The 22941-nt window shown below is 39.4% G+C and overlaps 1 protein-coding gene across 1 annotated transcript in view; it reads left to right on the top strand.

Moving 5' to 3' along the window:
• Window positions 1–374: 374 nt before the first annotated feature.
• The window catches only part of nalf1a (NALCN channel auxiliary factor 1a), a 77377-nt gene continuing 54810 nt past the window's right edge, over window positions 375–22941 (top strand). Inside the window, exon 1 of the mRNA XM_058379906.1 lies at window positions 375–1505. Within this exon, the coding sequence (XP_058235889.1) occupies window positions 879–1505 (627 nt within the window). The 5' untranslated portion in view covers window positions 375–878. The remainder of the gene's footprint in view (window positions 1506–22941) is intronic.

Below are 22941 nucleotides of genomic sequence, written 5' to 3'. Positions count from 1 at the left end.
TTGAATAAACATGTATGGTGTTACATGTATACCTAGTGCTGAATGAACACCTCCAGTGTTGAATAAACATGTGCTGAATGAACACCAATGCTGAATGAACACCTAGAGTCTTGAATGAACATGTACTGAATGAACACCTGAATAAACACCTAATGTGCTGAATGAACCCTCAGTGGTGAGTGAACCTGTAAAGTGTTTTTTGGGTCAGCCTGTACTAATACAAACGCTAAGGTGTTGATTCAACACTGTGGATATGTTAAATCGACGCCCGGTTTTTCAGCTGTGCTCGTACCAGCGCAGAGCTCTGCGGATGACGTAAAACGCTCGCGCTCTCTAGAAGCATTCGAAAGCGCGCGGCGACGGCGGCGCGCGACGTAAACGTCAGAGCAAGATGAGCGCGGCGGACGTCGAGGGGGAAGAGGCCACCTCGTGCAGACGCGGAAGCGCCGGATCGAGTCCCTGCGCTTCCAGCCAGAAACCCCGGAACCGGAGCCAGCGGCCCGAGCGCACCGCGGCGGCTCTGCGCCAAGCGCGAGAGCGGAGCGCGTGACGAACAACGAAGAACGAGGAGACCATGTTGCTGCGCACGCGACCGCCTCTTCTTCCTCTTCTTCTTCTACTTCTTGTTCTTTCTCGCCCTCTCGAGCGGGCCTTCGACGATGCACGCAGTAATAATAATCCCATCGTCCCCCAAATGGACTAAGTGATTATCGCAGATCATCGCGGAGGGAAGCCGCCGTTCAGTGTCACGGAGGGGAAGTGAAGGTATCGAAAGGGGAAAAAACGGACGCGCGAGGCGGACCTCAACGTCAAATGACCATAGTGGCAGAAAAGAAGCCGCCACGGTGGAGTCGGCCGGTGCTGCGCTTGTCCGAAATATGACCAGCGGCGCTCGCAAGCCTCGGCAGAGAGATGACGGCTTAACGCACCGGCTTGCACCGCGCGAAAACGAGCAGCAGTCCGCAGACTCAGAGCGGGCGCAACGATGGCGGCTCTCCTTGGCGTCGCTCGTCGTCTTTGCCGCGCTGCTGTCTGACCGGCCGCGCTTCTGCGCCGAGGCCAAGCTCACAAGAAGCCGAGACGAGGAGCCGGCCCGGGTCGCTTCGCCTCGAGACGCCATTTCCCTTGGAAACACTAGTCAACCGGCGTGGAGACTGGAAACGTGCCGCGCGAACGGCGCGTATAGGAGCTGCTTCACGTTCGCCGACGCGGACCACCTGTGTGAGGGCCTCTCGGGGCCAGACGTGAACCCGAACGACTTGTACCTCTCGTTTTGCAACGCCTATTCGCTAATGGATTTGCTGTACGGCTCGACGAACCCGGACAACTTAAACTGCAGCGTGGATGCGCTCGCGAGCGGCGACCCGTCCAGGTGTAGCCTGTGCGTACAGGCGTACCAGCGCTATGACCTGCACGCTCAGGAGAAATACGAGGAGTTCGAGAGCATGACCGAGCGCTTCGAGACGGACGCGTACTCGGTGCGAACGTGCATGGATGAGTGCAAGGTAGGGGCGCCGCGAATGGTACAATTTCTTCGTTTTTAGTCGGGTTTTCGCCTGGTCGTCATGGTAACTGACGACGGTTTCATCGGGATGCCTTTTGGCAGGCAAAAAAGTACCGGTGATAATGATTTGCTTATCTAAATCAATGCACTAATGTGGTGTCTATGCGCAATACCTTCATAGGATAGAAGAAGAGCTGCATGTTGTACAGGCCTACCCTGCATCGAGCATTTATGTATTTTAGTTCTCTTTGCCTGTTGCATGCACAGTGTACAAAGCACGGCAGAAACACAGTGTTCTAGCGCATCAGGTTGCAGCTGGCCAAGGTTACTGTGTCAGTGCACCAGCAGCTTCAAACAGATCTTTTAGTTTGTGTGTGTGTGTGTGTGCTCTTCCAGCCTGTGCGGAAAGGATAAGGGCTTTTTTACAGGCCAGGTGTTCGCTCACATCCGCACCACTCCACGTTTGAGTACATTTCAGTAACACTAAATAGGGCACCGTTGCTTCCCCGCGGCTAATCTGCTAGAAGAGCTTCCCCTCCCCATTTGGCCTTTGTTTGCACATCACTTACTCCACATGCGCGCCTCTTAACCGCACATAAAACTCAAAGTTATGGTTAAATAGCTAACATTGCCACCATAACCAGGGAGTTAAAAACCAAGGACGAAGATGGCTGCGCTGATAAGGGAATGAATCTGTGTTCTCGGTGTTGCTGCTGAGTATCATTACTAAATGGCCAAACATTTACTGCTACTGAGAGACGCAGCGCGAGGCGCCTTTTAAATTAAGTAGGTAAACTGCTGAATGAGTGGCTGACGTGCTGCGCTCTGTCATTGGACCGTTTGATGAGGAAGAAATTCTTGGGCAAGTGTGTGTGTGTGTGTGTGTGGGTGTGTGTGTTTGTGAGAGAGAGAGAAAGAGAGAGAGAGAGAGAGAGAGAGAGAGAGAGTGAGAGAGAGATTCTCTGTCCATGGTCCTGAAAACTACTAAATTACACCATCGTATGTGTGCATATAATGGAGCGTAAACATTTAATCTATGTTTACTATTAGCTCGCGACTAAAGACTTCATTAGCTTAATAGAAACAACTTAGCCTAATTGTAGGCTATCATCATGGGTCTAGAAGCAGTATTGCCTTTTAATGAACACAAGACGGCCTCCATGTACATACAGAGTGCGTGAGTGTGTTTTGGCAAGTTTTTATATTTTTGGTGGGGACCAAATGTCCCCACAAGGCCAGAAATCTTTTGACAGTTTTGACCTTGTGGAGATATTTGGCTCGTCCCCATAAGAAAAAACATTTTTTATTCATTTAAAATAAAATCAAACACTAATAGCCAAAATGCCAATTTTCTTTTAGTTACTGAGGTCAAGGTTAGGGTTAGATTTAGGTCTAGGCATAGCACTGATTAAAACTGTTACCTCAAAAGTTGGAAGCATACAGTTGTCTAGGATGTCTTTGTAAGCTGTAACATTATGATTTCACTTCACTTGAGCTAAGGGACCCAAACCTGTTCCAGCATGACAATGCCTCTGTGCACACATGAGTGCGATGCCTTGCCAAGGCTGGTGTGGAAGAACTCAAGTGATCTGCACAGAGCCCTGACCTAAACCCCACTGAACACCTTCAGGATAAATTGGAACACTGTTTGCATGTTAAGCCTTCTCATTTAACATCATTGCGTAAGCTTTCCTGTGGCTGAATGGGCAAATCCCCACAGCCATGCTCCAAAATCTATTGGAGAACCTTCCAAGAATACTGGAGACTGTTATAACAGAAAAGGGAAGACTAACTCCATGTAAATGTACATGGATTTGGAACAATGGATTTGGACAATTATGTTAGTAGGGTCATTGGAAAGATTTTTGCATTAGTCTGTGGACTCCTACAACCATTCGATTCTGCAGGACTCTAGTATGCAAAACAGAATAAGATTTGGCATGCTGGAAATATTCATGGACTAGCATCCAATCTGGGGTGTCTTCCCACCTTACATCATACCCAGTGTTCCTCATATAGGCTCTGGATCCACTGTGACACTGACCACATTGAAGCAGTTGCTGAAGATGGATTAATGCATGCATTTCAGGGGGTTTAAAAGGGTAACCTGAACTTATCCTATTAAGTGGAATATTGGGGTTACACTAAATTTCTGAACACTTATATGGATTCAGAGCTTTGTGTGCTCATGTGGGTGAGTTATGCCAGTTATGCCCACTGCCAATGCAAGCCTAGCTGCCTGCTACTGAAACATCCACACATGAATATGGCAGTTGGCCTAGGCTAATCTTTAGAATCCTAACTCTTGTATAATGCTCTGCCATGTAAAATGAGAGACAGGAAAGCCTCTTGACAAACTGTCATAAACTGGTGGTCAGGCTATAGTTTTCATAGTTTTCAAATTTCTTATAGGGCCCACACAATTGTTTCCCCAAGTCATGGCATTTTGCCAAACCATAAGCCATTTAAAAAGGACAGCTCAGTGTTCTACTGGAAAACCTTGCCATAATTTTATATTAATTCATATTCTTGGATTCAGTCTGGCATTGCTCCAGTTAGAAGTGGAGCTTTAATTGGACCAGTCAGCTACTTTTCAAAAAGTGCTAATGAAAATCTTTTAAATGTGCACATGAACCAGACAAAAGAAATGTTACTGCTCATTGATATGCAGAGAAAAATGGTTTTACCTTATTGTGCAAATGTATAGAGATATTAAACAACAATGCCTTCTACATAAGGTAATGCCTTTTTTTAAGGCCAATACATACATTAATCATATCATTCTGCTTTAATGAGCACTTTGTTGCTGTATTCCACACAATGTTACTGGTTACATTTTCAATATTGGCACGCCATTGTATTTTTTTCAGTGGGACACTGAGATGCTTAGTTGTCTCCCAAAAAACAAAACAAAACCAGCACTTATTTGTGCAATTCCTTGTCAGTTGTGTCTGTGTTGTGTGTATCCCCTAGTGTTTAGTACTATATGTATCTTATACCTAGAAGGGGGCATATAATGTACCTTAAAGACTTTATTCTAGAAGGTAATTATGGTCCAATTATATACTTAAAGTCTTTTTAAAAGGTACACCATGTCCACATTTTAAGGGAAATATACAGATTAACAATATTTAAAAGAAAAAAAAAGGTACAAGGTGACAAGGAACATTTAGTACCCCCTTTTTCCTGAAAATGTATAATACAGCGTTAAATGTCAGCAGGAATGCATGTAGCATTCAATTAATGACACTGATTAATAGGAAACAAAAACTCATCAACAGTGTTAAAGATCTTGATATTGACATTGATGGTAAATGCTACTCACAGATATGTTTGGTGGGGGAGAACACCAAGGTGAGTTGATCAAGGTGAACAGTAGGGGTGTTTCTCCTTATCAAGTTGTTTCCTCAAATAATGGCAAGAATGCCAAGTTCATTTTCCACACCCTTGTATAACATTTCTGTTTAATGAATTTCAATAGAGTCAGTGATATGGATGAAGGTGGCAGGAGTCAATCTGAGCTTCTGGCAGGAAGCTGCAAGAGATAGCCAGTCACAGCTGTGATTAAGCGGACGACAGAGAAAGAGAGTGAGAAAGAGAGATACAGAGAGAATGGGTAATCACTGTGACAGCGGATCAGCCCTCAGGTTGATTTAATCTGCCACTGTCTCAGCTCCATGACTAGCTACTGGCAGGAACTGTCGCTTTGTGTGTTGTGTGTAGTGTGTGTGTATGTCTGTGTGTGTGTGTGTGTGTTTGCTGGCTGTGACTGGGTAGGGGGTTAAAAATAGTGAACAGACACTTGAACGTGCACTCCACCAGGGACAACTGCTTACAGGGAAAAAAAACTCAGATGAGCAGAGTATACAAACAGACATGTTTTCACTTAATAGTGTGCCATTTTTGGCTAACACTTGATTTTTAGGGTTTCTCTGACTTCACTAAATGCTTTGTTGAAGAGCTCCACATAAGTCGGGATGCTTTATACCAAATTGAAATGCAAATTGTTCTTCAGCTTTTGTTCCAGATATCTGTTTTCTTCCAATTATCCAATTAATACTGGACAGCTGCCCACTCACTTTCAGTAACTGCTTTATTTACATTTATATATATGGTATTTGGCAGACACCTATTATCCAGGTCACATTTTAAGAGTACTATCAGTTAGAAGACATTATCCTGGTCAGGGTCATGGAAGCCTATCCCAGGATCACTAGGCATGAGGTGTGAATATACCCAGGATGGTATGCCAGTCCATTGCAGGGCACCACAAATACACAGTCACAAACTCATTCGCACATGTATATGGGGCAATTTATCATACTGGCAAGTTCTTGAGATCTGGGAAAAACCTGTAGAATCTGAAGGAAATCCATGTGGATATGAGAAGCACATACATAGAAACTCAAGACAGAGGGGAGCTCAGGCCCAGGATCAAGCTCTGGAGCTGTAAGTCTGCAGTGCTACCTGCTACTACTACCACAACTGTGCCTCTCTTTAAACTCATAACTTAAAATTGCCCCAAGTGGCGTCCCAGTGTTCTAGTTATACTTGTAGACTAAGGTAATTTTAGGTTGTCTAAAAGTTCAAGTTGGAAAACTCTCCTCACTACAGTATGATTGTTCTGTATAACCATTTAAACCATTAAATATTGTATTGTCTGTTTCTCTTCCTTCTTTCTTTTTGAAATGTTTGTTCTCCATCTCCCACCTTGTTATTTCAACATAAGGTATTTTAAGCCTTTCAGAAGATGACACAACGTTTTTACCCACAGGCTACACCAATGTGATTAAAAAAACAAACTTAAGGTCAGAACCTTGGCCAGAGCTGTAATTTAATAACGCCAAGTCTTTACATAACTGTGTCCTTATGATGGCATCCATACCAACTATTATATAAAGTGCAGAGTGGGTTCTGAAAAACAAAATTAAGTGGCTGAGAGTGGCAGAAATAAGAAATACATTTACATTTATTTAGACGTCAGATGATTTAATTCAAAGTGAATAACAACTTAGGCCAAATACAATCCAAAACATATAGCGATTAAAGGTAAACAGTATTGTCACAGTTTGTATAAATCATACTGTCAAATATCCTCAGTTTTGCATAGATAGTCTCTTGCTTCATTCAGAATCCCCTTACAATCCTGCACTACATGACTGAGGCTCACTTGTGCTATTTTCCATCTTCAGGACAGGTAAATGCTTTCTACGCCCAGTGTTTACTGTGCTAGCAGTCAAACATTACATCATTTCGTTGAGGTTTCATATTAAGGCTTTGCAGTAAAAGCCTCAGGCTCATCCAACATACTGGGATGAAACTATCATAAGACACCAGCACTCAATAATTCAGACCCTGCAAAGCCACATTAACCCAAACTGGCTTGAAATACAGTTTATCTTTTGTCTTCTTTGATCTAATGTTAAGAAACCAAATTTTTTCAGAGATGATTTCAGAGTTCATTATCAGATATCAAATGCTTAATCATAGCAAAAATTAAAAGCCAACCTTTGAAGCCAAATAAATCAGGTGAAAATGTTACAAGTAAAGGTGCTTTCACACCTATTTGTCTGAGTTCTGAATCATTAATGTTTAGTTTGTTTGCTGTTTTGGATGGGTTTAGTTTCACACCACCTTTAATTAAATGAACTAAAAAGATTGAGAGGTGAATATGCTTGAAAACATACTGGTAAACCTCATTCATTAGACATAAATATGTCAAATAAAAGAACAAACAAAGCATGCATAACCAGGAGCCAGCACCCATTAAATGATAATTATTTAAACAACTAAGCTATAAAATGTAGTGCATAATATCTAGAGTTTATTTTTTTACCATGCAGTTTATCCTCTACTTGAAAATGCTGCAACCCATAACACAGAATATGTTGCATTTTGTAAAACCCTACAACAGAGGGCTTTACTTTTAGCAAACATTCCAAGCAGGACTGTCCAAATTAGCCTAAAGGATACTTCCTAAACATTTTCCCTAAACATTGCGTCATTTTCATGGTTTAGTATTGTATGCGTATCGAATAATGGAATTTGTTCATCTGTTATTCTTAAAACAGAGTCTGTAAAGTCCAGCTTGGATGTACTTGGATACACAGTTCTGACACAAAATATGGAAAAAGTTAAGTAAAGAGGCATATACATGGGATGTTTGATAGATCTAGACTCTAGAGAGAATGCCTGTTTTGCCTGGTATTGAAATGAGGGAAAATTCAGCAACAGTACTGACAAACTGACAAACAACAGAGTGATGGTATAATCTGATGACTTTTTAATCATTCTAATGATGCACACTGCATCCAGCTAAGCCGGGGCAGGTTCAGGAAGGGGTTGTTATTGGATACTTGTCTTTCGATGGCTAAATCGAGAGCTCACAGAGTTCATAAAGAACTAACGTGACTTGAACAATGGTTGTTCGACCGATTGTTTCATTAATCTCTGCCTTATATTTCAAAGCATGCTTGCACACATTACCGCTTACATTACGGCAATTAAATGTAGAAGTAACAGATACAGGTGTTGCGCTATTATAGCAGCTAAATCACTACATCATGCTTGTAGTAATGGTCACTTGTGCCTTGTATACTATAATGTGAGGTTGGGTATGATGACTGGTAAAACGATTTTTTGTTACATATAGAAGTGAGATATATTCACATTGTACTGTTTAAATAAATCAAACATCCTGTGATTTAGAATTTGCACTTCTAATGTTATTAAACCCATCCAGAGTGATGTAAATGTAGTGCTGATTGTAATTACAATAGACATACCAATTGGGAAGTGTTACACAACTGTGTATGTGTGTCTGCACACTTACATGCTATCTATCTATGAATCTATGAATCTATCTATCTATCTATCTATCTATCTATCTATCTATCTATCTATCTATCTATCTATCTATCTATCTATCTATCTATCTATCTATCTATCTATCTATCTATCTATTCATTTTTACCATACACGTGCATTCCAGTTTCTAGATAAGACAAGCCAGCCATTACCACCTTTATTACAGGCTGACAACCTGATTGGCTGGGTCGTGCACTAGGGGGTGGGCCATTTCACAGTCCTTTATCTCCTTTATTAAGACAAGGGAGTAGGAGGAGCTCTGTTCTGTGGCTGAGGCTTGGGTCAGGTCTCCGTGGCAGCATTAAAATGCAGAGCGTGTTTGCTCATTCATAAAAAAAAAAAACAAAAAAAAAACAACACAAAAAAACGCCACCATGGGCTGCAGCAGCCTTCCAGTGAGGAACACACAGGCACACCAAGGTCAATATCTCAGAGCCTGCCTGCTGCTGCAGAGAGGATCTGCAACAAAACGCATACACATAGATCCACACTCAGATGTCAGTGGAGACAGGTAGACACACATACATACACACACCAGTGCAGAACTATATAAGCACTGCCACATACATTATTTACTTCGGAGACAAGGCATGAAGCACTATGCCAAGGCAACTTGACTTACTGCTATCAGACATTAGAAATGAACCTGGATGATTTGACACAACACATAAAGTGATCTGCTGCTATTGAATCCAAGTAGCATTATTTCATTAGCTGAAGATGAAGGTCGGCACACAGAGGTATGGAATAACATTTCCTTTGAGTGTGTGTCACCAAGGAGACAGTTAGAAGGAGAAGTCTGGCCTGCATTATGACATTATGACATTATTTCAAAGGTATATCCCAGTATCTGGCCATGTGACTAAAATTATAACACTTCACTTTAAATTTGCTTCATTTTATTAATCCTAGGATAAACATCAGTAAAAGTTCAGTAGCATTTGAGCAGGCACTGTTCATAAGGCTACAGGGTACCTACATAAGCACTGCATGACAAACGACCAACCTATATAGACATCTTTAAAAGACATATTCCTACAAGCATTTCAGCATTTCATTGATTTTAACACAAGTTGATGTAACATCTGAGTCTGTTGACAACATGAAGTTGACACTTTCCAGTGTTCTCTTAAAAGTGTCCTTATGCACATAATGATGATATTGTGTCTCATGCTAATATCGACATATAACCTTTTTGTGACATAGCAGTGACAATATTAACATTAAGATTCCATTCCAGATTGATATGGCGAGACATATAGCATCGGCTGAGGTATATTGAAGCTGTTCTGGCAGCCAGTAATGGCCTAACACCTTACTTCATGTTGCTTTTTCTTTCATTTGTCACCTGTCTGCAGGTGTTATGTCAACCTGACATCAAAATTGACAAATGCGGTTTTCATGACAGCCGATGCCTGTCGCTTTTAAACGTATGTTTATGAAAGTTTATGCGATTCTTCATGAAGGGCTGAGGTAGTCCTTTATGGGAAACATCAGCAAGGATAGTTCTGAAAGATCACTCTATATCATGGCTTGTTTACGAAGACTGTTGAGGCTAAGTCAAGCTCAAAATTACTCATAAACCCGAGTTGTGTCTCATCTGGTTTATTTATGCAGTGTATCTAGGATAGGCTCCAGTACCATGGTGACCTTGACCAGCATAAAGTATTTAATAAAAATAAATATTCCGTCTTCTCTTTTTTTTTTTGTAGTCCACTCTTCTGTGGTGCAGTGAACAGACTTTGCTTTTTGGATTTATCTTTTTTTGGATTTAGCTATTTTGAGCTCGATCATTAGCACTCTTGGTGCACATGATAGCAGACAGACGGCATATGTACTTCCCTGCCCTCTTTAAAACACCTTCATTCTTAGCTTAAGGCAATCAGAAAGACACCATCTAGCTGTACTTACAGACAGGCAGTGATTTTGCTGAAATTCTCTAAATCTTGAGGACCTTTTCCCCATGTGGAGCACAGCCACTTAAACCCTGGTAAGCCTGTGCATTAAAACAGGCTTGAGTACAGAAAATTAATCAGCCACAGTGAGTTTGACGTCAATCTCAAGTCACCTTCACCCGCATCCAACAAAGGAGCATGACACACCAGGGTTTAGCAGTCAAATTTGCAGTGAATTTCCCAGTCTGTGTGAATGACATAACTTATTTTGGTGTTTTGAGCCTTTAAATATGTCCAGATCATATGATCTGCTCAGAAGTCTACTAATGCAGTAATGCGTTAAATACATAAAAACTCAAATGTATTTACTTGGTTGAACAACAAGGAAATCAGCAATGTTTTAATAAATAGGTTAAACAAATGAAGTTTACCTTGTAAAGTTACTATTTAAAACAACTTTAAATTAGTTGTAACACATTTGAAGTAATTCTCTGGAATGTAGGGATGGAAAGGATGAATGAAAGGATGAAGAAAGGATGTGTGAAATTCAAGATTTGATATAGAATATAAACCAAATTAATGGACTGGTCATGCATTGTTCACAACTATGATATCCATTGACATTGAAACAGGTTGAATTACCCAAATAAGTTGGATTTGTGTGTTTTCTTTTATTGAAACAACCTAAAATTTATTCTTAACTAGAAAAGAATAATAGAAAGTGGTAAAAACTGCATCCTGACTACACACCTGAGCTTCAGGTGTACAAGCCTTTTAGGAAAATTTAAAAGAATCTCTTTAACCAAATATCATGCCTAATATTTAACATCATTTACTGTATTACAAGCTTCTAGTTCAGCTTTTAAGTCTGCAGATATTTCGCTAGCTGCCAGGCATTCAGCAGGAGACTCGCTTCTTGGGTAAAGAAAGATTTCACACCTTACATCAATTCCACACTGCTTAACAAGGTTACTCATGTTCCTAACTGCACAGTCATCCAACCACAGCATAGCTATGGGCAAATACAACACTGACGAACTGACTTGAAAATCTGTTGCATATTTATGTGTGCTATGTGTATTGGAACACTTCCTTATGTATGGTGGCTAGCGGTCAGCATGATTCCTGCCTCTGCCCTGTGTACACAGAGTTTGCATCTTCCTGTGCTTTGGGGGATTCCTCTGGGAACTCCGGTTTCCTCTTCCAGTTCAAAGACATGTATAGTAGGCTGAGTGTCATCGCTAAATTGTTTGAAGTGTGTGAATGGGTGTGTGAGTGTGGAAGATTGTGGGGTACCCCATCCAGGGGGTCTTCCACTTTGTATCCAGAATCCCCTGTGATAGACTATGTGTAAGAGGTACAGAAAATAGATGATTATATATTTATTTACTGACTGAAATGAAATTGGAAAAAATGATATGAAAAATGATATCAGATTAAATCTGCTACAATATTTCTAAGGAATTGTTACATACAGAATATGGATTTTCTGAAATTAAGTTGAAAGATTTCAGAAGAAGAAGAAGAAGAAAAAACGAATGTGACTACATTTTCTCACTGTAGCTTTTTTTGCCATTAAAATTGTATTACCAGTAATCTACTAACGACTAAGCTACTAAAAATATTAAGCTAAAATGCAATGTAGTATATCTAACTTGATCTAGGTAAGATTGGCCTATAAACAACTCTCCAATTACTGCAGGTATTTAAGTATACTTATATAAAATCCATTATTATAAAATCCCCAGCTTATGGATACCTGATTAAGCAACTATCTTGATGGAATGGTGACAATTATCATTTAATGCTTAGCCATTTTTTGATGCTTTCTATGTTTCATATATGTTTCCCTTATTTTTTATCAGACCCTTATTTTTTGTTGGCTACTTATTTTTGTAGACAGTTCACCGAGTAGAGACTATAAATACAATTGACAAAAGTCTGTGAACTATCTTCTGAAAAATGACTCTAGCCCTGTAGCAAGTCTCTGCTCCAATGATCTGTCTTCACCTGAATAATAATATAACTGTATGTGATTGGCTGAAACAAGTGCCAACAGAGGATCTGCTACAGAATCTGACTGGCTCATGTATAGTACTCTCAAATTATTCAGTTTCTTTTTATATGTTTATCTGCCCTACTACAGCATTTTAGTACCTCACATTCTTGGCTCAGTTAGTTAAATGGGTTCTGGGGTCTATGACTGAGTTCTGCCAGCTGATGACCCTTGTTTTGTAATAGTATGTCCAGTGGAATCACAACAAAGAGGGGAAAGATCTTTAGGAAAAGGTAGACACTTGAAATTGAATACAACTTCTTAGATTTTCAATTTTATTTCATATATGTTATAAATTCTGCCATAAAAACATTAGCTGTCTTGGTTCTGGTGTGCAATAAGTAACCTAAAGCACAGAGCTCAGAGTGTGTATGTGTGTGAGTATGTGTGTGTGAGAGAGAGAGAGAGAGAGAGAGAGAGAGCGAGAGTGCAGGAAGCACAGTTTGAGATGAAGCTAATTCACCTGTCTATAACATGTCTGGTAAGTGGTGTTAATGATGGTGATCACATCCCCAACGGCGATGATGGCCGGTTTGGCAAACTGCACACGATCATACCCGCTGAGAAGACTACTGCAGGGCTCTGTGTTGTAGAAAACTAAGGTGGGTAATTCCAACCCAGTTCATGTGAGTCAAATATGTCTGTATTATAATGGGTGTGAGGCTACAAAGCTAGTGTGAAGTAATGCTAGAGAAAAACTTTGTCAACTTAAACGAGCACTGAAATACTTTCGTTTTTTTTCCCCTCATGCCATAAAGTAGAAGTGTATATCACTTATATCACACCAGAGATTGTGAAGCCGTTGAGCTGATCTTTCACTCAGAGCACACTTGCCTTTGGCGGTGAGCACGATGTTAGGTAAAGTGATTTGCAACATAGCAAATGAAAGTACATTTGAACATACCAAATCATGTTACATTACTGAAATAGTTGCCTCTTTTGCCCTTTGATAAAAGCAAATTACATTAGATCATAATGCTTTCTAGCAAGGATCTAGATCTTATTTCAATTTGCCACAGTACTCTGCACTGACACATGGACATTGTGCTTCTGCTTTTCTTTTGGACAGGCATATTTTCATGGATGTAGGTTTATTTTGAAATTTGGTAGGGACACCTGAAAGAAAGGTTACCCTAAGCCTATACGGAAAACTGTGAAATGCATGTGCAATGAATATGTGCAACCAGACTTAATTTGTAGATGTTTACATTTATCAGACAGCCTTATCCAGAGTGACTTATAATTTTCTCATTTATATAACTGAGGGATGAATGCCTTGCTCAAGGGCTTGCCAGTGGCAGTTTGGCAAATTATTGAACAACACACATGCACACAATCCTTCTATCATTTTTTTTTTCCATTGTCTATACCGCTTATCCGACCTATCATCAGGGAGCATGTGCCCATCTCAGGCGACACCGGGCATCAAGGCAGGATACACCCTGGATGGAGTGCCAACCCATCGTAGGGCACACACACACTGATTCACTCACGCAATCACACACTACGGGCAATTTAGAGACTCCAATCAGCCTAGTAGCATGTCTTTGGACTGTGGGAGGAAACTGGAGCACCCGGAGGAAACCCACCAAGCACGGGGAGAATATGCAAACTCCACACACACAGTGAGCGGGAGCGAGACTCGAACCCAGGACGCTGGAGGTGTGAGCCGCCCCATCTATCATTTCATTCAGCAAATTGTTGATGTATTCCTTTTAAGATGTTTTTTTTTCCCATCTATATTCAGCGCCTGTTAGCCCTTCCCCTCTTCCGCTATGCAAGCAAAGTTGTGACCGTTGAGTGCATGAAGTGTCCAACATTCAATACTTTGCTTTTCCGGTTGAATAAGGCATCATCCGAGTACATGAAGTGCACTTGTTGGAATTTTCAGTATGAATACATGACTCACACTATTTATACAGTAAAATAGCGTATAAGTATCCCGTTTAGGATGCACCTGCTTAGTATGCCCAGCTACACATTATAGCTAATATGAAAGCTTTGTTATAATTTTGAGATTTTTACATGTATGACCCACTTCTTCAGATGCAGGAAAACACAGACTATTTATACCACTCATAGACTGATTGTTTTTGGTCCACCTACTTTGTGGCTGCACTCCAGGGAACCATAGATAAGATCAATGGGAGATCAGTTTCGCAGTGTCTTTGTTTCGTTGTTGAGAGGATCACGCATCTAGCCTTCAGTTTGCTTTGAACCTGGATGTGTGAGAGAGAGACTCCAGCTCTACTTTGTAACAGTGTAAGACAGTTATTATAGAACTTAGCTCCTTGCCAGTAAAGTACTGAATGTACTATACTGTAACATTTACAGTAATTGACTGGTAGAATTTGCCATTAATACTTGAAGATATAATTCAGTATTACAGTTTATAAATGAATTATAAATTATAATCCACTAGAACCCACCCATGGTGGCTTGGACGTGCTGAAATTTGAACTCACAACCTTGTCAACCGTAGCTCAAAGCCTTAACCAATGAGCCACCACTAGCTTAAACTGATTTAAGACGAATTTCAGCGCTTTACTTTAAACTACATAAACTTAACATGGATTTGTGTACAGCTAAAACGGTTGTGAGAACTGAATTATTACAGAGACTGAATTATTGCAAAGTGTCAGAAGTTCCACCACAATATTCTCTGCGCCAAAAATCAGCCTTAAAATATATTTCTGTGTCATTTAAGAGTTTGAATTCATCATTCACATGACTCTTGGTCCATAGCACTCTGGTCCAGTGGGACCATTTCTCATAGGATTTTGACTGCCATCCAGACGCTTGCAGCCAGGCACCCCCTATCGTGGCTCGTATGGCACAGTGGAGCAATGTTTTATGCCCCCCACTGGCACAGTGGGAGCATCTGACATGCTCTTTTCCTCCATCTATCCTCCAGAGGTTTATTTTGTGTGAAAGCCTGTGGCGCTTTTAGCAAGGGCTTTACAAAGTACACTAAAATCCCAGAGATTTACATCATCTGCAAGTATGCACTCTGTGGCTCTGTTCACTGTTATATATGAATTTTTGCGTTTAAGTTTCACCTTAGATAAGAAAGACATCATTCCACAGAATTTTAGTAGGAAGTGTTAAACAGGAAAAGATTCTAACACACTGTACATATATTTGCATTCATTTTAGAGCCCTAAGCCTTTCTTTCTGATCAGTGCACCGAAATATCGTATGAATAATCGTAGTACCTGCAGATGAAACTGTTCCATCAGTGCACAAGTGACCTCTCATCCTTTCCTGTTCAACCAGCTGGAGCACGTTCAGGGTACACAATGTTCCCTCAGGTGCTCTATATCGGCTCTAAAAAAATCTGCAGTGCACTGGATGTGCTTTTGTGTGGATTATGGAAGTGTAGGACATGTTTTGGCTCATCTGAACCCATGCAAGGACCAAGAACTTCAGTCTTGTGATTAGGAGCCTGTGTAAATCCAATGCAGCTGAGCAAGACTTATCCACTACTGCAGAAATCCTTAGTGATAAAGCAGCTATCCTAATCCAATGGGCTTGTATTGTGCTACATGTTGTATTGAAAATGAAAATGATATCTGTGAAGACGGAGATGGAAGTGCTCTCTAATCCCGAGGATTTTCCCCCAGCATGTTGAGTTGAACTAAATCAAAATGCAAGAATGGTTCACTCACATCATAATGTGATATTGATTAAAAAAATGGACGAAAGCTGTCTTTCTGCATGTCTTTTCCCAGCTGTTACTTTTAAGGATGAAGTTAATAAGGTAATGTTTACTGTATTGGTGTTAAATCATGTTTGGTGATCTGCTTGTTGTTTTTCTGTAGCGGGTTACTGGGGGTCTAGTGTTGCTCTTCGTGTGGCTCACATAGTGTGACACAATACAGTGTTACAGTATAATTTACTAGACTTACTCATCGTCATACACTCACTGAGCACTTTATTAGGAACACCTACACACCTTCTCATTCATGCAATTACCTAAGCAGCCAATTGTATGGCACAGTGTATATATACACAATCATACAGATAGAGGTCAAGTGCTTCACATCAAACATCAGATGATCTCAGCGACTTTTACCGTAGTATGGGGTGTTGACGCCAGGCATGCTGGTTTGAGTATTTCAGAAACTGCTGATCTCCAGTCTGATCTATAGTCTCTAGAATTTATATGAAATGGTGCAAGAAGACAAAAAAAAACACACACCAAGTGAGTGATAGTTCTGTTGGTGGATACGCCTTGTTGATACGAGAGGCAAGAAGATAATGGTCAGATTGGTTCAAGCCAATATATATATATATATATATATATATATATATATATATATATATATTATCTCAAATAATCAAAACTGTGGTGAGCAGAACAGCACATCTTTAGGTTATACAGAGACATTCTTCCAAGACCACAAACCCTTTTACGCACCTTTTGAGTTTAGTCCTTACAATTTGTAACTTTAAATTGCTATTATACTATATAACACATCATCAGTAAACAATATATGATTACAAGCCTCCATTTTGGATCCGCTGATCTGTAATGTTTTGTCTTAACACATACATATCTGTTTTGTTGTTGGCTTCTGGCATTAATCCATGTGTCAGAGCTAACTCTGGCTGCAGGAAATTTCACACGTGAAAGTCAATGGTATTGAATGTCTGGGATGCAAACTGCCTCACACAAAATAATATGCTTTCACTGCTAGACCTAATAATATTGTGATCTGTGATTAGGCTGGTTGATTGCAATTTGCTGTTGGCTGTGTTATGTGCCTTTATCTTCGTAAAGTTTATAAGGGCTTTGGATAAGTGAACGTGTTTTCACATACAGAAATGAATTGGGGTTGCAATGTACTATTTACTTCAAAACCCCATAATACACTCTAAAAAAGGTTCCTCAAGGTTTTTTTTTATAGTTTCGATAGTTACAGTTCTAGCTTCATAATTGATTTAGATTGGAAGCTTTTAGAAAAGAGTTTGGGGTTCTCCGTTGAAACGTTTTATTTTTCTTGCCACTGTTATTGAATAAACAAAAATTGAGCTGCATGCATCAGTACTGTAGTTATATATTGTTGCCAATCCATTTACTTCAATTCAAACCAGCATCATTTTGATACCTTCATAATTGATTCAGATTGGAAGCTTTTAGAAAAGAGTTTGGGGTTCTCCATTGAAACTTTTTTTATTTTTCTTGCCACTGTTATTGAATAGACAAAAATTGAGAATATAAGTTGACCAGTCTTTTGGTTTTAAAAAGGTAGAGAACAAACTGATTGCATATTTTATACAACAAACAAGCCACATGGACCTGATGAGTGATGACTGAAAAAAGTACAAATTTATGACCTACAATTCCAGTGTTTGTCCTAATAAACCTCGTGCTCAGCTGCATGCATCAGTACTGTAGTTATATTTTTGCCAATCCATTTACTTCAATTCAAACCAGCATCACTTTGATACCTTCATCTCCACTGTAATCAGCCATTAGTCCTCATGCAGAAGTTGTTTTTTTTTTTGTATATCCTGAAAGAGGAGACAATCAATTCTGCATCAGACAAACCAACAGGAGATTGGCTCATGTTTCTTTTTTCTTACCATCAGATACCTTCAATTTTTTTTACGCACAAAGAGAAGATTATTGTTCTGAAGTTTGGAGAGGGCTTTTGAACATTTGGATCTAAAAAAAAAAGGGATTTTGATTCAGTTTTAGTTTCCTCCTGGAAATTCAGATGTAGTTTGGCATTCATCTGTGTTCATTACTCATTTCTTTGAAATGAATGAGAATGTAAATAAATAGGTATGTAGAAGAAATAAAGAAATAGATACAGGAGGTAGTAGACTGAGGCATGGCAGAGACAGGTCTAATTGATTCATAAGGCCATCCCTGGTCACTTCAGTTCACCTCAGTGTGAGTGTGTGTGAAGTGAAGAAAAAGAGCCTTCTAGAAATTGAGTAAAATCCTGTAGACTTCAAAAGCCTTTGCTTTCGCTGTGCTTCTGGATAGGAATCATGATTTTCCTCTCTTCTAGGTTCAGCTACCCCTAATATCATTCTTGCCGTAAGCATTACAGCTTTGGAGCAGTTTATAACAGACCCTGTTCATCAGAAAAGACAAGGAACTACATTATTAAAAATATTGCAGAAAAATGGGGAAAAGTTTGGGTGCAGGTATACTGAAAAATGGCAGTCATTTATCATGTGCAAAACAAATAACTGTGCAAAATTGCTTTTATTTTATATGTTGTATTTTGTATATAAATTGCTTTTATCTATGTATATGATCATTTTTTTAAATAATATTTTAACCTATATGTTAATCTATATATAACCAGTTATAATATTTTATAATATTTCAAGCAAAGTTGTTTATATTATTTATCATTACAATTATTAATTATTACAATGAAAAAACACTTCTAATACTGTTGTAGTAAACTGTTCTATGGAAGTAATATTACTATGAGACTGTTTTGATATAAATAGTGTGTATTCTGTTATAAATATTATGTATTGTGTATTTTACTACCCTGAATCAGTTTCTTTAAACACAGTGAATATGTTAAATTGTGAAATTTTTCTCCACCTTGTGTATGTAGTTTTAACAGTTTACGATTGGCTGGAGCCAGTGTTTACGGTGCTGGGGGAAATTGAATCAGGAAGGTCTGGTTCTGCTAAAGCAGAGCAGGGTATTGCCCTGATTGATGGATTGATATGGTGATCACAGTACACAGGAGAGAGCAGGGAAGCTGCCTGCTGCATAGAGAAAATCCCATTTCTCCATTTTAGATGGAAATGGAGGAAATGTATTCTGTGCAATTGTGTGATGTATAAACTCTGTATTTTTTTTTTCTCTCTAAAGGAAGGAAGTCATTGGATGACATAACAATAAGTCTAAGTGATTCTGCATTGGTCACAAAGCCATCTCAGATGGTAAATAAGTGATGGGTCAAACTTACCACTCTCATCTGGCCTGTATACGAGCACGGAGTGAGGCGAGGAACCCGTCTGTGGAACTAAATTCAATTTGCCAGATCCTAAATTAATTATGTCTGAATAGAAAACCATGTACAGTTTGAGGTTATTGAATTTTTATGACTGTCAGTCTTCAGTATTTGGACATATTACATCTTAATTAACTTTAAGTAAGTGCCTCAGTCATGAAGTCTTAATTCATGAGTTTTAATATTCAAGTCTTACAGAACATTATGTTCACATGTTTGTATAAAAGCACGAAGCAGAAATACATATTGAAAGAAATTCAGGCTGTGGAATGTAAGCAAAACGTTCAGAGCATGTGGAAAGACGAAGCGAACCTGAATCTTGACCTAAACCCTGGATTTTTCACAGTGATTCGGCTTTATTGCCATTGTGTACTGTACATGTACAAAGCCAATGAAATGCAGATAGCCACTGAACTGAGGTGTAAACACTGAGAATACAAATATAACAGTGAGTTAAATAGGTTAAAGTATTAAACTAAAGCACAAGGTTATGGACAACAGGAAACTGTAACAGTTAAGCTGAATAAAATGTGTATTTTTACATTATATTAAATTAATATTTATCCTATAAGACCTCCTACTAGATGGATAAAGATTAATAAAATATAAAATAACTTTATATTATATGTTATGAAATATGTTTCAGACTGCTAACTCAGGATAAGTCGTTATCTCAGGTTTGGATAACGGGCGCTACGTGGTCCAGTCTTGGAGTGGGGCTGAGGAAAAGTGCAAAATGTCTTCAGCAGGAAGTCAGCTCTACTTGTTCTTGACATGAAATCACTCCATGTCTAATCAGCAGTCCAGCTATGAGGACTTGCTAAGCCCATGTGACTTCTTCCAATCAACAGTTAATTAGTTCATCACATCACCCGTAGGCAGTGCCATTAGGCGAGTATTTTATATACTTGTTGAAAATAAAAGTTTTTCCCATGACCCCGGAGGGCATATAATTAGCATGGCATTGTGTTTACTCTCTCCTTGTTACATGTGTTATAACCTGAGAAAAAAATATCCTGTATACTGACAACCGTCAATATACACTCGGCCATTTTCTCAAGCAAAAACAATATGTGGCGCTGTAACTGAAATGTAACTGCGCATACACATACTGGCCACTTTAATAGGAACAATGTTATGTAGCCCTGCACATTCAAGCAATGATCTAATCAGCTAATCATGTTTTAGAGTAGTCTATAAGGCTCTCAGACTTTTTTTTGTGTGTGTGTGTGTTTGTGTTTCCAAATGAACTATTGCGCTTTTGGGTTTGATGAATTTCCTAGAATGTTTTTGGCTGCAGTGGCATGTGTTTTGGATTCGTTGTCATGTTTCCCTCTTAGCTGTCATGTTTCTGGTTTTGCTGTTGTGTTCACATCTTGGCTTTGCTGTCATGTTTTTGTTGTGTTTTCTGATTTGCTGCTTGCTTTCGTTAATGTGGTTTGAGGGAGAGAGAGAGAGAGAGAGCGAGCATGTATTGTTTGATAATATTTGAAGTTAATTTTGCTGCATCGCCGCAATTTTAATGCGGACAAGTACTATAAGAGAGAGTAAACTTGTGTAAGCTCTGCTGGTCCTTCATTACTTAACAGCTGTGGTGGTTTCATTTACAACAACACAATCATTAAAATACTTCTGCAATCGATGTACTATATTTTCACAAGTTGTTGTCATTAAATTGATCAAAACACATGAACTTGCCTGCCCCATTAAAGTGCCTGTAGCAGCCATTAGGACTGTTTGAGATTTAGGCTTTGCGAGTTTTATGGCAAATCCACTTAACCACTCAAACCCGAGATCCTACAAAAGCATTACATATTGTTGGTTGCATTTAGGTCAATCTTGGTCCATAGTCAAAATGCAATAAAATCTTTAATGTAAATGCTCATAGTTTTGGCCCATGTTACATTTCTCATTGCCGTAACATACCCTTACGTACTCAAGCTCACGTATATTTCTCTGAGATCATCTAGTTTCTGGGCAGACGCACAAACTAATTGCCAGTTTCCAGCTTTCAGAGTCAAGTTGCTTTTAGTTGCAATTTGCTTGACCTCACACACACACACACACACACACAAACACACACCAACAAACAAGCATTTCCACATCTCTTAATTTCCTGGGTACTTGCGTCAAAGTCTTAACGAAGGAGCCTGGGCTAAGCAAATGGGCTTCAGCACTAGGTTTGATCTGATATCTTTTGTCAATGCAGAATAAAAGAGGCACAGCAAGTGAGTTGCTAAGCCTCTCTGGATCACTAGGCATCTCATTTGAATCTGAAATAAATGAATAGTATTTAGAAATAAAAAAAAAAAAAGTGAGAGAGAGACTAACAGGGAAAAGGAGAAGAGTGAAATTTCCATAGTCATTGAAAAATCTGGGTTTATGAAGTGTGTGAATTAAGTGTGTTTGTTACTATATGTGATGATATGGCTGCTTGTGTCAGAAGGAAGCATGATATATTGCAATATTGTCTATGTGAGGAACAGCAGATTAGTAACATTAGCACACGTTGACCTGAACTGACACCATGTTTTTGAAACATAACAGCCGTCTGATTTCCTCTGAGCTGGATGAACAGAATAATATTTTCGGATCAGATTTAAGCCACGTTTATATGTGGGTACGTATTAAGATTAAGGATGTAACTCAGTACGAATACATTACTTGGATTGAACAGATACTACGTTCTAATACAAATACAAAAAAACAGATCTGTATCATTTTTTTTTTTTAGAAAGCTTGCCCGAAATATTCATCGGGATTGGGATCCAGCGGGACACAGCGAGGAAGTCATGCAAGCAGAAAGATTTTATTTTCATGCTGGCATGAGCGAGTGGGACAAAGAATAAAATGCATTCGTTAATGTGAGTGTGAATCCCAGTGCGATGCATTTATAGCATTCATTTATTCAACCTTTAATAACTTCTCGGCCTATTTTGGGGAAAAAAGCCCCGAGTAAAATTTGTGAGAAACTGACCTGGTGCCAAACAAAATCAAAATAATAATTGTGCGTGCATAAATAAAAACAAACAAACAAACAGCTTATAGTTGAGATCAATTATAAACATGAGGTTGAATACACAAACCATGATGAGTAGCCTAACAATTCTCTGGTTGTTTTTTTCCCCTATTGTTTTCTAGTGTTTCTGGCCTGATTCATGTTACCAAAAACACCCCCTTTCCATTTAGGCCACGCCCACTCCAGGTTTAAATTGGAATATACGTACAGATATGAACAGATACAGTATGTTGAGCACTTAACAGATACTGGTAGTGATGTGATACTGATACAGCTTGTATTATGTTTATCGTCATCATCTACTCATCGTCCTACAGTGTCAGCAATGTGTTAGCCTTCGTTAAAGTGGGTAAAGATGTTGGACTAGTGATTGGAAGGTTGTGAGTTCGATTCCAAGGTCCACCAAGTTGCCACTGCCGCTCATCTGAGCAAGACCCTTAGCCCTTATAAGTGTAAGCCACTCTGAATAAGGGCGTCTGCCAAATGCCAGAAATGTAAACGTTAACAAGGAGAACAGTTCTAGTAGGAACGTTAACCTTGCTTTCCTATTTCTCACTCTGACAAGCTGTCAGCTGATCTCTCCAGAAAATAATCTGTCGATTGAT

The sequence above is a fragment of the Hemibagrus wyckioides genome, linkage group LG26 (assembly GCF_019097595.1).
Source record: "Hemibagrus wyckioides isolate EC202008001 linkage group LG26, SWU_Hwy_1.0, whole genome shotgun sequence".
NCBI lineage: Eukaryota > Metazoa > Chordata > Actinopteri > Siluriformes > Bagridae > Hemibagrus > Hemibagrus wyckioides.
Note: the sequence above shows the minus strand (reverse complement) of the source record. Positions and strands in the feature narration are given on the sequence as shown.